Consider the following 15480-nt stretch of genomic DNA (forward strand, 5'->3'; position numbering starts at 1 on the left):
TCTTTTCTCTCTGCTCCTCTCCTGCTCGTGGTCTCTCTCAAAATAAATAAACTTAAAAAAAAAAAATCCCTGTATATGGTGGCTTCGCTTTTCATTAAATCGACCAGTCTCCTATCTAATCATTCCTCAAAATATGGACTAAAGGATCTGGTCTTAATTTTGAAAATAGAGATGTTCATTTGATAAGGTACATTATTAGTCGTATTGTGTCTTCATGTCATTTGCTGAATAATTTCCAAGAGGTGATGTTTATATACATCATGAGATGGCAAGTCTTTACTGCTTGGGCTAGATCAATCATTTGAGGTTAAGTTGCAACTCTTCCATTATTTTTAGTATTCATTTATTCATTCATTGAATGCTCTTTGTCATATACCACCAAAATAAATGTAGAAATCATGTGTTATAAAAAAAACAAATGGATAAGTTATAAAAGATACCATATCTGGAAATAATTATGTAAAACCACTAAATTTAGTATTAAGTGTCATTTGTTTTACAAGAAGGGATATAGTTCAAGGAATATTTTTGGTAGTCTGTACTTACAAAATTATCAGGAATTTGACTTCAGCAGGATTATTAACCTGAAAATGTAAATATGGGAATTTTACAAAGTCCTAAATGTGAAGTTTGAAATCAGTTTCTTTAATAACAAAATAATAAGAAATTAGTGTTTGTAATTTATCTTTTAACATGCTTTAAGCTCTGTGTACCATCAGAAATCAGCTGTTTATATTGTGGGGTTTTTTTGTTTTTTTTTTTTTTCAGTCTCTGACATTAAGACTTCAAGACTATCCTTCTTTGTCTCATCTTGTGGTTTATGTACCATCTGTTCATGGAAGTAAGGTAACAAATGGATTAAGGTTATTATCAGAATGTTTTATGGATACTCATGCTAAATATTTAAGTTATTTTTTGATGACTTCATTAGTATAATGCTTATCTAAAACAGTGGCTAGTTCAGTGATCCACCTAAGACTGTTAAATCATAGGATCATCTATTCTAACATGAACTAAGTAGAATAAACCTGAGTCTCTGTGTTCAAAGTGGGAACTTAATTTATATATTATTCTTTCAAAATCTCTTCATTATTGAGTACCCTTTTATGTTAAGACTCTGCCAGGAATTATAGGAGGCCCACAAATCAATCTTATTCTCAAAAAGCTACGTACTGTTGGGTAGGGGAGAGAAACATTTGGAAGCAGAGGGAACAGTGAGATACCCAAAAATATAATACAAATCAGAATATAGTAAGTAAATAAGTATAAGAAGGGGAGCTATCTCTGAATGATGGAATGAAGAAACGCTTTATTATGAAGTGATATTTAAAATTGCCTTGGGGTGCCTGGGTGTCTCAGTCAGTTGACCATCCGACTCTTGATTTTGTCTCAGATCGTGGGATCGAGCACTGCCTCAGGCTCTGGGCTGAATATGGAGCCTGCTTGGGATTTTCTTTCTCTCTCTTCCTCTGCACCTCTCCCCTGCTTGTGTGCGCTCGCTCTCTCTCTCTCTCTCTCTCTCTCCCCCTCAAATAAATAAAAATGAAAAAAAGATTTTTAGATAATAAAGTAAAATGCCTTAAAGGATAGTTAAGATTTTTATGGGTAGAATGAACATTGTAGACCTGTGCTATCCAATATGGGTGTTATGAGCACATGTGGCTATTTAATTCAAAAACAAAACTAAATAAAATAAAAAATTAATTTCCTTGGTTGTACTAGCCACATTCCAGGTGCTCAATAGTAACATCATTGCAGAAAGTTATAATGAACAGCACTGCTGGGTCAAAGAAATAGATCCAAGTATGCAAGTGTGAAAGTGTAGGATATGTTTGGAAAACAATGGATAAGTAAACAGTAATTTTAAAAAGATGGCCACCATGGGTAGAATACTGGTGGAAGAAAAGTCTGGGAAAGTAGTCCATGGCCATATTGTGGAGGACTTTGATTGGAAGATTCGGGACTTTATAGAATTCATGAGTTAGTAGACAGCTGAAAGATTTTCAGAAATCAGCCGTTTTGGAAGATGAATCTATAGTGTGCATGGATTAGAAACAGACAAGATACTTCATAAGGGGTTATGGGGACTTGAAATATGGAAGTGGGAATAGAAATACTCCCACTTGGTAGAGATGGTGATTTTTAAGGGAAGTTGGGGGAGGGAGAAGCAAGAAAATGGAGGTAAAAGACCCTTTATTCCCCTTTCCATATTTCACCCAACAAATTTATCCTTCAAAATCTAGCTTAAGTGTCCCCTGTTTTCCATTTCATGACTCCTTTAGGCAACCTCTTGCTTCCATGCCACTTTAACTTTGAGGGATTTATTACACTGAATTATAATTTATGTCTCTATTCCCACCACCATATTGTGAATTCTTTGAGACTAAGACCAGATAGATTTTATTCTACTCAGCATCCTCAACCTTTAGCAACTCACTACCATATAAATGCTCAAAAAATGTTTTTTGAATGAGAAAATTGTAGAGATTTGAGGCCAAAATCGTTAGGAAAATTTTAAAGATAAAGGAAAAAGGGGATGTAGTCAGAGATTAACTCAAAGACTGAATCTAGAAGTACCTTATAATAGATTGATTGTTTTGTTTTGCTTAGCTCAAGTGAGAGATAATTCAACATCTTCAATTCTAAAAGCTCTCTTTAGGGGGTTTTCTGTCAGGTAAGTTGGTTTTGAATGAATTAAACATCTTTCCCAAACTTGGAAAGGCCATCTCTGGTTATTCCAAGAAATGAATGAGCCTTTCACAAATAGGCAGCCTTAGCAGCCTAATGAATATTTAATATGTCTTAATGCTCTTTGGAAAGTACCACTTGCTGACTGTACTTTTACACACCCAGTCTTATAAAATGTTAATTTAGGCCTTTCGTAATTTCTCTATATCTGTTGTAACCCATCATCAGAAGGATACATATATTTAAATAGTTTGAATTTATTTTTCAGTCAACTGATAATACAATTTTCAATATACAAATATGGAATTACATTTTTTTGATGACAGAAAACAAATAATTAAGTTCATTAGAAAGAGAACCTTGAATTCTTTTCTTGGGTATGGGTTTATTCCATTTTAAAGAGCATAGCCAAATTTTTAAAGCAACAATAAAAATTATATTATTTTAAATGCCCGTACAAAGTGATTTAAAATTCTCTGTTGGAGTCCCTGGGTGGCTCAGTTGGTTGAATGTCAGATTCTTGATTTTGACTCCGGTCATAATCTCACAGTTAGTGAGATCAAGCCCCACATCAGGCTCTGGACTGTCAGCTCAGAGCCTGTTTGGGATTCTCTCCCTCTCCATTTGTCTCTGCCCCTCCCTCTCTCGCATGCACTCTTGCTCAAAATAAATAAACTTAAAAAAATAATAAAGTTAAAATGGTTCTCTGAGGCAATGTCTCACTAAAAATGCTTTGTTAAAAATAAGATGAATAATCCTATTCAGTAAATGATTGCCCTAACCTTGTAATGGTGGTTTTCTATAAGGAAAGTGTCTGATGGTATTCTTGGCCATGTAAGTATAGAAGCAGGGAATAAAGCAAAGCCCCTTGACAAGTATTTCCTTTTATTCCCTTGTGTGCACTGTAGTCAAATAGCATTTTCCCACATCTGCTTTTCACTTTCAGAAACAAAAAATCCACCTAAGAGGCAAACAAAATAACAATCTATTGAGCTTCAAGCACAATCCAAGGTACACTTATTGGAAAACCCTAGGATTAACCTCACTGGCTTTCTACTTCCTATCAACAGCAAACTACTTGCTCACTACAATTAAGCATCAGATTAATTTTTTTCTTTGGCTCCTATAGACCAAAGAAATTTGGTTTCCTTTTGGAAATTATTTTAATGATGACATTCTAATTGCAGACAGCTTAGGGCAAAGTTCCTTTATGCTGTTGTAGAAATGTTATTACAAAAGAAATGCCATTACAAAAATTTGTAATCATGCCAATGTAACATTTTAATTTTACTTTTTTTGAGATGGCATCTTTTTTGGTATATTTAGGGGCACCTCTGGCTCAGTTGGTTGAGTGTCTGACTCTTGATTTTGACTTGGATCATGATCTCATGCATGGTTCATGGGCTCGAACCCCACATTGGGCTTTTTGCTAATAGCACACAGAGCCTACTTGGGATTCTCTCAAGTTTTTAAACTTAAAAAAAAAAGTTTATTTATTTTGAGACAGAGAGAGTGTACAAGCAGGGGAGGGGCAGAGAGAGGGAGAGAGAGAATCCCAAGCAGGCACCATGCTGTCAGTGCACAGCCCTACACGGGGCTCCATCCCATGAACTGAACCATGAGATCATACCAGAGCTGAAATCAAGAGCCAGACACTTTTAACCAACTGAACCACCCAGGTGCCCCAAGATAGCATTTCTTTTTCTTGCTTTATACATACTAAACCTTTTTTTCCATTTATTCCAATCACTGTTTAACCTGAAATAATCATACAAATAGCGTTAATGATTGGTAGATGAATGGTAATATGTCTGTCTCCAAGTCTTTTGTAGTCTAATTAAAGTGTTGTAGATACATAATAAATATGGGATTTTTACAAAAGTAAATGTAACAAAATCATTTCTTTTTGACTTTGAAAGTATTCAGAGATTTTTATTTAAATCTCTAATTAATCTTGAGTTAACCTTGGTTCTTAATGCTTTGATCCATCCTTTAAAGTCCTTCTACGAACACCTAAAAGTAACCTGAAGAAAACTGCTATACATCAGCTGTTACACAAATGATCCTCCAATAATTTGTCTATGAAATTAAGATAGTGCATCAGATTTTGTTAGTTTAGTATCCCTCCTTGAGTAATTGTTGGCCATCTAAGTATAGCCAGAGTTAGAATGTGATAGGTAATAACTTCTGCAAAGCTAGTTTATAGACTTTTATTTTCCACTCAAACATCAAGTGAAGATATTTTACTATAAATTTAATTCTATTTTTTTCTAATAAATCAATATTTTATATTTTAGTTTGTTGTGGATTGTGAATTCTTTAAAAAAGAGACAAGAACCATTCAGCTTCCTGTAACTCATCTTTTTTCCTTTGGTAAGTACTTTGATTTTGGAAATCTTAAGAATTGCTTTTATTTTTAACAGTGATTTATTTTATGCCAGTCAGTTGCAGTAATGGAGAGACTGTAACATTAAATGTTGTGTGTTTGAAGTATAGTTCTTAGAATAAATATATGATGTGGTTCAGTGTTCTGATTCTTATTTAATACTGGGCCAGCAGGCATCTTTTGAAAATGGAAACTTTAATTTTCTCCCTAATCATGTACGTTTGTTGGTAATTGTGTGTGTGTGTGTATGTGTTCTTCCGTGAATTTATACTACATATTGGCCTTTTTCTTTTTTTTTTTTTTTTTTTAATTTTTTTTTTTAACGTTTATTTTTATTTTTGAGACAGAGAGAGACAGAGCATGAACGGGGGAGGGGCAGAGAGAGAGGGAGACACAGAATCAGAAGCAGGCTCCAGGCTCTGAGCCATCAGCCCAGTGCCCGATGCGGGGCTCGAACTCACGGACCGTGAGATCGTGACCTGAGCTGAAGTCGGACGCTTAACCGACTGAGCCACCCAGGCGCCCCCATATTGGCCTTTTTAATAAAATGTTTATTTATAAGTTAGGGCATCTGGGTGGCTCAGTCGGTTAAGCCCCCAGCTCTTGGTTTTAGCTCAGGTCATTATTTCATGGTTCATGGGTTCAAGCGCCATGGTGGGCTCTGCCCCTGACAGCATGGACCTGCTTGGGATTCTCTCTGCCTCTCCCTTGTGCGCACGCTCTTTCTCTCTCAAATTAAAAAAAATTTTAATGTTTATTGTAAGGTATAAATAGCTGCCTGCCGTATGGAAGTTTTAAGGTTTCTCTAATTCTTTTATGGTTTCTTTTTCTTTTCTTTTCCTTTCTTTTCTTTTCTTTTCTTTTTTTTTTTACTCTGGTAAAATACACATAACTAAATATTTTTTTTAATTTTATTTTGAAATAATTTTGAACACTCAGGACAGTTATAGAAAGAGCACAAAATTTTTATCCTTCATTCACCTTAACATAAATAATACAATTTTCAAAACTAAGAAATTAGTACAATAGTATTGACCAATTATAGGCTTTATTTGGTTTTCATCAGTTTTTCCACCACTGTTCTCTAGGTTCCCACACTGCATTCAGTTGTCATGTCCTATTCATCTTCTCTAGTCTTTTTTTTTTTTTTTTTTAAATGTTTATCCATTTTTGAGAGAGAGAAAGAGAGTGTGAAAGGGAGACGGGCAGAGAGAGAGAGGGAGACACAGGATCTGAAGCAGGCTCCAGGCTCTGAGCTGTCAGCACAGAGCCTGACACAGGGCTCTAAATGATGAACCATGAGATCATGACTTGAACTGAAACCAAGAGTCAGACGCTTAACTGACTGAGCCACCCAGGCACCCCTAGTCTTTGTTGTTTTTTTTTAATGTTTATTTATTTTTAAGGTGGAGAGCGTGAATGGGAGAGGTACAGAGACAGAGAGGGAGACAGAGGGTCCAAAGCGGAGAGCCCAATGTGGGGCTTAAACTCACAAATCATGACATAATGACCTGAGCCAAAGTCAGATGCTCAACCGACTGAGCCACCCAGGCACCCCATCATCTCTTCTAGTCTTGATATTGATAGTGCCTCAGGTTTTCCTTGTCTTTCATAACTTTGACACCTTTTGAAGAGTACTTGTCAGTTGTTTTATAGAATATCGAATATCAAATATTTGGATTTGTCTGATGCTTTCTTATGATTAGATTAAGATTGTGCTTTTTTAACAAGCATATCACCAAAGCGATGTGTACATCTCAGTGTATCGTATCATTGCACACATAACTAGCAACGTTAACCTTGATTACTTGGTTAAGGTAGTGTCTGCCAGGTTTCTCCACTGTAAATTTACTCGTTTCCTTTTTGTACTTAATAAATATCTTGGGGGGACTACTTTGAGAATATTTACCCTGTTTATCTTCAAAATAACCCACTAATTTTAGCATCCTTTTTTTTTTTTTTAAGTTTATTTATTTTGAGAGAGAGAGAGAGAGAGAGAAGGGCAGAAACAGAGGGAGAGGGAGAATCCCAAGCAGGCTCCGCATTGTCAGCAGAGAGTCCCATGTGTGGCTCAAACTCAGGAACCACGAGATCATGACCTGAGCCGAAGTCAGATGCTTAACCGACTGAGCCATCAGGCACCCCTGGTTCTTCTAGTCTGAGGCAATTATTACTGGTATTCTGTATTATAATTTTTGTGAAAGTAAAGTTGTCCCTTCTCTATTTATTTACTTACTCAGTTTTTATTTATGTCAGTATGACTCGTGGATATTTACTTTATTCATTCTATTATATTTAAATGTTTTTATTTATTTTTGAGAGAGAGAAAGAGCACAAGCGGGGGAGGGGCAGAGAGAGAGAGAGGGAGACACAGAATCCAAAGCAGGCCTCAGACATGGCACTAGAAATCGTGAACCACAAGGTCATGACCTGAAGTCGGCTGCTTAACCGACTGAGCCACCCAGGCTCATTGGATTATAATTTAATACTGTCATTACATTTTTTTTTAAGTTGTTCCAGTATTGGATATTAAGAGCTCATTTTAGATTGGCTCCTTACCCTTTTGGCATGACCCATTCTTAAAATATATTTTTTTAGTATTCCATTTGTTTAAAGAATCTGTTACCTGAGAGAGGAAACTTCCTTTTCCTTTAGATTTTTATCCCTCACCCACCTTATTTATTTGTTTGTTTATTTTTGGTAAAAAGGAAACTCTGAATCACTCATCTCATTAAAGATAACAAACTTCTAAGAGATCTACCAAGAAAGCATACCTTTTTGAAATTGGAAATTTATACTTGACTTTTTAAAATACATACATTATAAATGTTATCTAGAGTTTATTGAAGGAGGATAGGATTTTTAGTTCACTCCTCCATACCAGAAATGAAAATCTTTAAACTCTTTTTTAAGATTAAAAATGTGCTAGCATTATTAAGCAATCAGTACTTTTTAAAAAAATTCTTTGGTGTTCTAAGTAATACAATGCTTTCAATTCAACAGGACTCTCTTCAAGGAAAGTGTTATTAAATACAAGTGGCCTGTTTTATAATATAGAACTTCTAAACTTTGGACAGGTAATTATCCTGATTATAACAAGGATTTGATTTTACTTTACTATGTAATTAAGCAAACAAATAAACTTTTACTTTTTTGTTTTTGTGGTCATACGCTTATTAGATATACCAAGCTTTTAAAATCAACGTAGTGAGCAAGTGCTCAGGAGTAAAAGGTAAGTGTATTTTCTGAGAAGAATAGTATTGTCATTTGAAGAATCAGTAGGTCTTTACTTGAATTTTCTGTAGTGCTTATTATTTTGTGTATTTATGTGAATTAAAATTAAATAAATGATAGTAGAAAAACTGTTTATGTTTCCAACAGATTTAACACAGACCCTTTGTTAACACTAAGCATCTTCAACTGTATCAGTTTAAATATCCACATTTTTTAAAAATACTGTATATCTTTCTGTCTCACTATAGTAATTCAGGTTTAGCTTTTTTTCAGTTTCTTAGTATTTCCCATATGCTTTAATATCTTTTGTAAGTCTAATTAAACATTATTAGTTAATAATTCTCCATAATTTCTTATGTGATATAATTCTTACTGGTTATTTTTTATGAAATGGGTAACTGTAGTTAGTTAGGTATTATAGTAGTTTATGTAACATTTAATGTAACATAAGGTTAGTAACATGTATTTCCTTTATGTTTTCACAGAAGAAATAACTAGTATCTATAAACTTCATATTCCTTGGTCTTATGAGGATTCACTAACTATTGCACAGTAAGTATATTAAAGAATTTATCTTAAACTTTGGTGTTTTTGAATAATACATATTCTGTTTATTTAAATCATAGTGAAATTTTAGTGAAACTAAGTGCCTCTTAATAAAAGGTAACTATCCTTTATGTAGCATTGCGCTCATAAGATAACATAGTATTCTTACCTAAATGATCTAGAATTTAAACCTTACTTGCTTGGAACATCAACCCCTTCCTAGACCATCCTCCAACTTCTCTTCTAGTTGAATGAGCAAACGACTGTGATAGGATTGGAAAAGTGTCCCATTTTTAATAACATGTCTGACATGTGTCTTCCTCTCCATTCTGTCATTGTGTTGTGCAAGGATTAACTTAGCCATGGTTATTTAACAGTATTTTGTATTTGAGAAATGATACTTGAATTATCTTTTCAGGGTACCATCTTCCACAGAAATTTCTCTGAAACTCCATATTGCTCAACCAGAAAATGAGAGCCAGGTAGCATTATTAAAAATGTACACATCTTCAGACTGTCAGTATGAAGTAAGTTGTATGTTTACTTAATTTTTAAGATTTAGTTATAGAATAAATAGGAAATATATTTTTTTATTAGTCTCAGATATATGGCAATGTGGAAACCAGTAAATATACAAAATAGACATTTATGATGCTTTAAATATTCTGCATTTTGCCTGTTAGCACCACCCTAGTATTTTCCTAGGTGGACTATTAAAAGTATACATCTTAATAAATAGTAGAAAATAAGCAAAAAATTGAGACTGTAGACTAACCTTCTAAATTTAGAAACCCAAAGTCCAAAATCCTCTGTAAATTGAAGAATATCATGAAATCAGCTGACACGGCTTTTCTGCAATAATTGACATGATGTGTATTGGTTTCCAGCTCTATTGGATAAGGTTAAGAATCTTCTTTCCTTTTCATTAGCTTTTTAAATCTGTTAGTCATTAATGTGCAATGTAGTGCCTATTGTGTTTGTTTTAACAACCAACAGATCTCTGCTATAAGAGAAGGGAAATAGACTTGAGCAACATTTACCCTTATGGATTCATGAACTACAAGAGTCCCTATGTATCCAAATATGCCAGGTTCTAAGGATTCCAGGTTTAAGGGATTGAAGTATATATACATTTAATGGTGGTTTCCAGTTTATGTGAAATAACTTCTTTCCATGCAATTCCTTTCAATCAACCTTATTTGGATTCTTCATTGGAATTGACTTTCTTGTGGTAAACTAGAATTGGTAGGTTACATGAATAGAATCTGTTCGTAGCAACAAGTTTCAGTTGAACCTAAATTATGAGTTATTTTAGATTTCATGGAATTTATTACTGGTTTGATATCTTCATTGTTTCTAACATTGAAGGATTTTGTAGGGCTGTAATGGTTTTTAACATGTCTTCATAGTTCTAATAGTGAGAGTGAGAATTGCATAATAATTTGGCTCCATGTACTGCACACTCTGAAAATGTCAATATTTTTTAACTACTTTACATTTTTAAAAAGTCAGTATTATAAATAGCCATTTTATAATTTCCTTATGAAATACATATTTCCTTTTCCCAGACTTGCTAATATCAAAAAGGGTATATTTATAATAGAGGTAATTAATGATGAATTTCTTTTTAATACATTGTTTTGGCTTAAATTTTACCAAATACACTCCATTTGTTCCTGGTCTTATATCATGTGAAACTTGTTTTTATGAAATTTACTCAGAATTGGCTTAGCTTAACTATACTTAGTGCTGTACAGTTGTAGGTTTGAGGTTTTTAAAATATCAGTTATGTAGTAGGTTAATTTGTGTTTAATTGTTCAGACATATGTATAGCTTCTGGACTCAATCAGTAAATTCCTTTAGATTATATGACCCAATACTAAGATTCTGGTTAATCAAAAATTCTAGTTAGTAAAGGGTTACCTATCACATGTACCATAGCATTCATCCAATTATCAAAGAATTAGAAGGAACATATATTGAATAATAAAACTATACTTATTGCAAATTAAAATTTCTGGTTCAGAGGATCCTTTTAAGACTGTAAGTGCCTTTAGGTTGGTTATTAAAAAAATTAACGATTGTGTTTAGAGATGTGCAGAAGTGTTCAATTTAATAAAATGTGAACTAGAAGAGTTTAGGAGAAATAACCTCTTTTTTTTATGATTATTTTAAACTAGGTCACAGTTAAGACTTCCTTTTCACAAATTCTTGGACAGGTAAGATTCCTGGTTGATTATTGATTGCCTTGTAAATAGATACTATGAGGCACAGGTTACAAACTTTTTCTATAAAAGGGCCAGATAATGAAATATTTTAACATACCAAATATGGTCTTTTGCTGCTGCTACTGCTACAGTTGCTTCTTCCTCCCCCCACCCCCAGTCTTTTTCCTTTTCCTTCTTTCTCCTGCTTTAATAAAATCCAAAAACCATTCTTCACAGATAGGTCATAGTTGGCCACCCCTGGCTTTAAGGTGATGGTTTCATTCCTAAGAATTGAGAGCTGATTCTTGATTTGCAAACAAACTAATATTTTTGGCTAAATGAATGTCTTATAAAGATTTTATGTTGCTCATACTGTGCTATAAGTCATAATCCAATAAAATTTTAGGCTCTCATATAAACAAACATTTTCAAGTGACTTTTTATGTTGTGTGTGCTTAGTTTGTAAAAAATAAAAAGTAAATTATATTAAAAATAAATATGTTGGAGTGCCTGGGTGGCTCAGTCGGGTTGTGCCCAGCTCTTGATTTCAGCTCAAGTCTTGATCTCCTGGTTCGTGAGAGTGAACTTCATGTCAGGCTCTGCACTGACAGTGCACAGCCTGCTTGGGATTCTCTCCCTCATTCTCTGCTCCTCCCCGACTCACACATGTGCTCACTCTCTCAAAATAAATAATCTTTAATAAATAAATAAATAGAAACATGTTGAAATATTTTAAATTCTTTTGGTGAGTATAATTCATAAGCAAATAGTGTTACAGAAATAACTTATCAAGTAACAGAGCTACTAAATTATTCAGCATCATTATAATTTGCAGAATTGTATAACCTGTTATATTTATGTATAACATAAATAATAGTATTGATTAGTCAGAAAAATTATATAGTGGTTTTAAAATTGACTAAAATTTTTTTGTGCCCTCTATTAATTTTACTTTATTTTTTGGTCTCTTGTGTTTTGTAATTCGGGCAGAGCAGAATTTTTAAGACTTAACTCATTCTATATTTATAAAATTTACAAACCAAAATTAAATTCAAAAATTTTTTATATGCATTATCTCATCTGATTCTCACAGCAACCTGGTGAGAGCTAGATTGTAATTATTTTTAAATTTGTGATCATTAGAAAATTGTAAGTTAATGTGTAAAATGTGCTACATTAGGAAGAGAAGATTAAATGTTGGTATAAATTGGAAAATAGCATCATGGATGATAGTTCTAAGAAATACTCTAGATTGTTAAGGGACCTTTATTAAGAAAAATTAAGGAATATAGGGGAAGAATTGATGCTGTTGTATATTTAGTATGTCCAGAAGGCATGTTAGTGTATACAGTGATATAGGCTGAGGATACAACATACTCTCTTACCCATATCATCCCCGTGGCTCCATAATTCAGATTAGTGACCAAAAAAGTCAAGTTAGCTTGATACTTGATAGCAAAGCCTAATTATCTGTCCACCAAAGAAGAATATGCTAGTATTCTTGCTTAGGCATGGAAATTTACCTAAAAAAACAAGATATGTAGGTGTTACAGAATCAATGGTGGATGCTTTTTTTAAATGTCAAAGAATTTGTGGTAATTAAGTCCTCAGATTACTGGAAAGATACCAGATGCTCTTTCTTCATGTTTGTTTAAAAATTTAGCTTGAGAACAGGAGAATGAATTGAAGTTGTATATATCATTCATACATATTTTCAGTGTTGCTGATTCAAAGAAGACTGAGAAGAAGAATAAAGAGAAAGCTTGCTTGAGAGAATCTTTAGCTTCTGATTAGACAGTTTTCCATAAAATTAATTTTTTTTCCAGAAAAAGGAAAATTATTTACATACTCTTTAGTCTACTCTAATGAAAGAGAGGACAAAAAATAAACCAGAAGTTACTTTCTCAACAGAATTATATAAATTAGTAAATCATTTTGGTGTAGGAATAAAGTCTAATGTTGCCAAATCTTTAGGTTTTAAGAGAAGCTGGAAGTCTGGATTTTTAGATTAAAAAAATTTTTAATTTTTTTAATCTTTATTTATTTTTTAACATTTATTCATTTTTGAGACTGAAAGAGACAGAGCATGAGCAGGGGAGGGGCAGAGAGAGTGGGAGACATAGAATCTGAGTCAACACAGAATCTGACGTGGGGCTTGAGCTCACGGACCGTGAGATCATGACCCAGGTTGAAGTCGGACTCTTAACTGACTGAGCCACCCAGGTGCCCCATAATCTTTATTTATTTTTGAGAGAGAGAGAGAGACAGAGTGCAAGTGGGGGAGGAACAGAGAAAGAGAGGGAGACACAGAATCCAAAGGAGACTTCAAACTCTGAGCTGTCAGCACAGAGCCCAACATGGGGCTTGAACTCACGGAGAAATCATGACCTAGCGGAAGTCAGATGCTTAACTGACTGAGCCACCCAGGGTGCCCCTTTTTAAAAATTTTTTTAATGTTGGCCTCTAATTTGAAATGTAAAGAAATACTGTGCCAAATACTAAACCAAATGAACCATGTCTACAATTTAAATATGATCCATGAAAGCCAATTTAGGATTGTTGGATTATATTTTATATGAGCTATATCTGTGGCCCAGTATAATACTTAATACTCAACAATGACAGTCACTACAAAGAACTGTTATATTCAGAATACTATATAAGAAGTCTTAGAAGATTTCCAAAGATAGTGAAGAGCATTAAAGGTTAATAATAACAGCTAATATTTTCTGATCCACCTATGTGTGCCAGTTACTATTCCAAATACTTCATACAGATGAACACATTTAAGCCTCAAACTCCCTGTGAGATAAGTGCTGTTTATCTCCATTTTACTAATAAAGACAGAGAAAAAGAGGGGTAAAGTAACTTGCCCAAGGACACAGCGCTAGTGAGAGGCAGAGCTATAGTCTAAACCCAGGAGTCTGACTCTAAGGCTGAATGCTGCTTAACTTTCCTTCTATGCTATTGATAATTAAAGAATGCTATATATTTCCTAGCATGTCATTAGCAGGCATTGAGTATCACTTAGTAATAGAAAAATGACCTTTTCCCCTTTGCTCAACTCCTCTCCTTCCACTCAAAGCTATAATTGTAAATTATGAGTATAGGCAGTAAGTGGGGTTTTATTTTTGAGTCTTTCTAATCTTAACCTGGAAATCCATGAAGGAGATTCAGGGAGACCTTGAGCTTCTTGAAATTTTACATGCCATTTTGTGTAAACATGCATTTCCATGGCTTTCATCAGATTGCCAGGAGAGTGTACATTTTTTTTTTTAATACGGTGGTTGGAGAACATGCTTTAAGGTAAATTTCTTTTAAAACTTCAACATTAAAAGGTGCTTACAGAGAATAATAAATCTTTTTTATGCTGAAAAAATAAAACTTTAACATTAAAAGAATTTAACACTTTCTTTTTGTTGTATTTATATATTTTTATAGAAATTAGATTAGCTGATAGAATGTCTTGAGGCACTAACATAATGGTTATGAATTTAGTCTCTGAGTTAAATCCCATTCCACACAATTTCCAAAGACACTAAAGGACCTAAAAGCCTTATACAGGCATACCTCAGAAAAAGGGTCCATGGAGCATTAGTGTTATTTTGGTATATGCAAGCAAAAGATTAGGAGTGGGCAGATAAAGAGGAGAGATAGCACATCAAGCTCTTGAGAAGTTTAGCAACGAGAGGGAAGAAAAAGGCAGTAACTAGAGAGAGAAGGGGAGTAGAGTGAAGGCAAGGTGTTGTCACTGTTCTGAGGGTGAGATTTGAATTTGTTTAAATGTCAGTGGCTAAGTGAGTAAATGAATACCCTGGAATTCCCTTGCCTCATCTGTCCTTAAAACTCCAGGACTTTGAAGTTAAAGCACCTAATGATACTGAAGTGTTAAATTGTTAATGAGATTACAGCAAAGTCACTACATTGTAAACTCCTTAGTGCTCACCCTTATATTCCCAGTGCCAAGCACATTGAGCGCAGTACATTGATGGAACACTTTCTAAATTGGGAAAGACCAAATACATTAGATTTTCATAGTCATTTATCTATGAATAATTTTTGACTTTAGTTCCATTTACATAAAAACAGCTCATCCCTCCCTTCCCCCCTTAAACAGCTCCCTATTTAAGAAATATTAATAGGCTTATACTTGGAGTTGTGAGTTAAGTTCCACCACAATAATGCAAATATTATAATAAAGCAAGTCAAATGACATAAAGGTACATATAAAAGTTATGGTTACACTATACTGCAGCCCATTAAGTGTGTAATGGTATTATGTCTAAAAAAACTATGCATACCTTAATTTTTAAATCTTTATTGCTGCTAAAAAGTGCTAACCATTATTTGAGCTTTCCATGAGTCGTCATTAATCATCATAGATCATTATAACAAGCATAATAATGAAAAAGTTTGAGA

At 33.8% G+C, this 15480-nt stretch overlaps 1 protein-coding gene across 1 annotated transcript in view; it reads left to right on the plus strand.

Annotated features, from left to right (window-relative positions):
- Positions 1 to 3693: 3693 nt before the first annotated feature.
- Positions 3694 to 15480, plus strand: part of PGAP1 (post-GPI attachment to proteins inositol deacylase 1) — a 33069-nt gene continuing 21282 nt past the window's right edge. Inside the window, exons 1-7 of the mRNA XM_049615952.1 lie at positions 3694 to 3699; positions 4986 to 5061; positions 8078 to 8151; positions 8255 to 8306; positions 8794 to 8860; positions 9273 to 9381; positions 11035 to 11073. Coding sequence (XP_049471909.1) covers positions 9352 to 9381; positions 11035 to 11073 — 69 coding nt within the window. The 5' untranslated portion in view covers positions 3694 to 3699; positions 4986 to 5061; positions 8078 to 8151; ... (1 more) ...; positions 8794 to 8860; positions 9273 to 9351. The remainder of the gene's footprint in view (positions 3700 to 4985; positions 5062 to 8077; positions 8152 to 8254; positions 8307 to 8793; positions 8861 to 9272; positions 9382 to 11034; positions 11074 to 15480) is intronic.

This window comes from Panthera uncia (genome assembly GCF_023721935.1).
Source record: "Panthera uncia isolate 11264 chromosome C1 unlocalized genomic scaffold, Puncia_PCG_1.0 HiC_scaffold_3, whole genome shotgun sequence".
Lineage (NCBI taxonomy): Eukaryota > Metazoa > Chordata > Mammalia > Carnivora > Felidae > Panthera > Panthera uncia.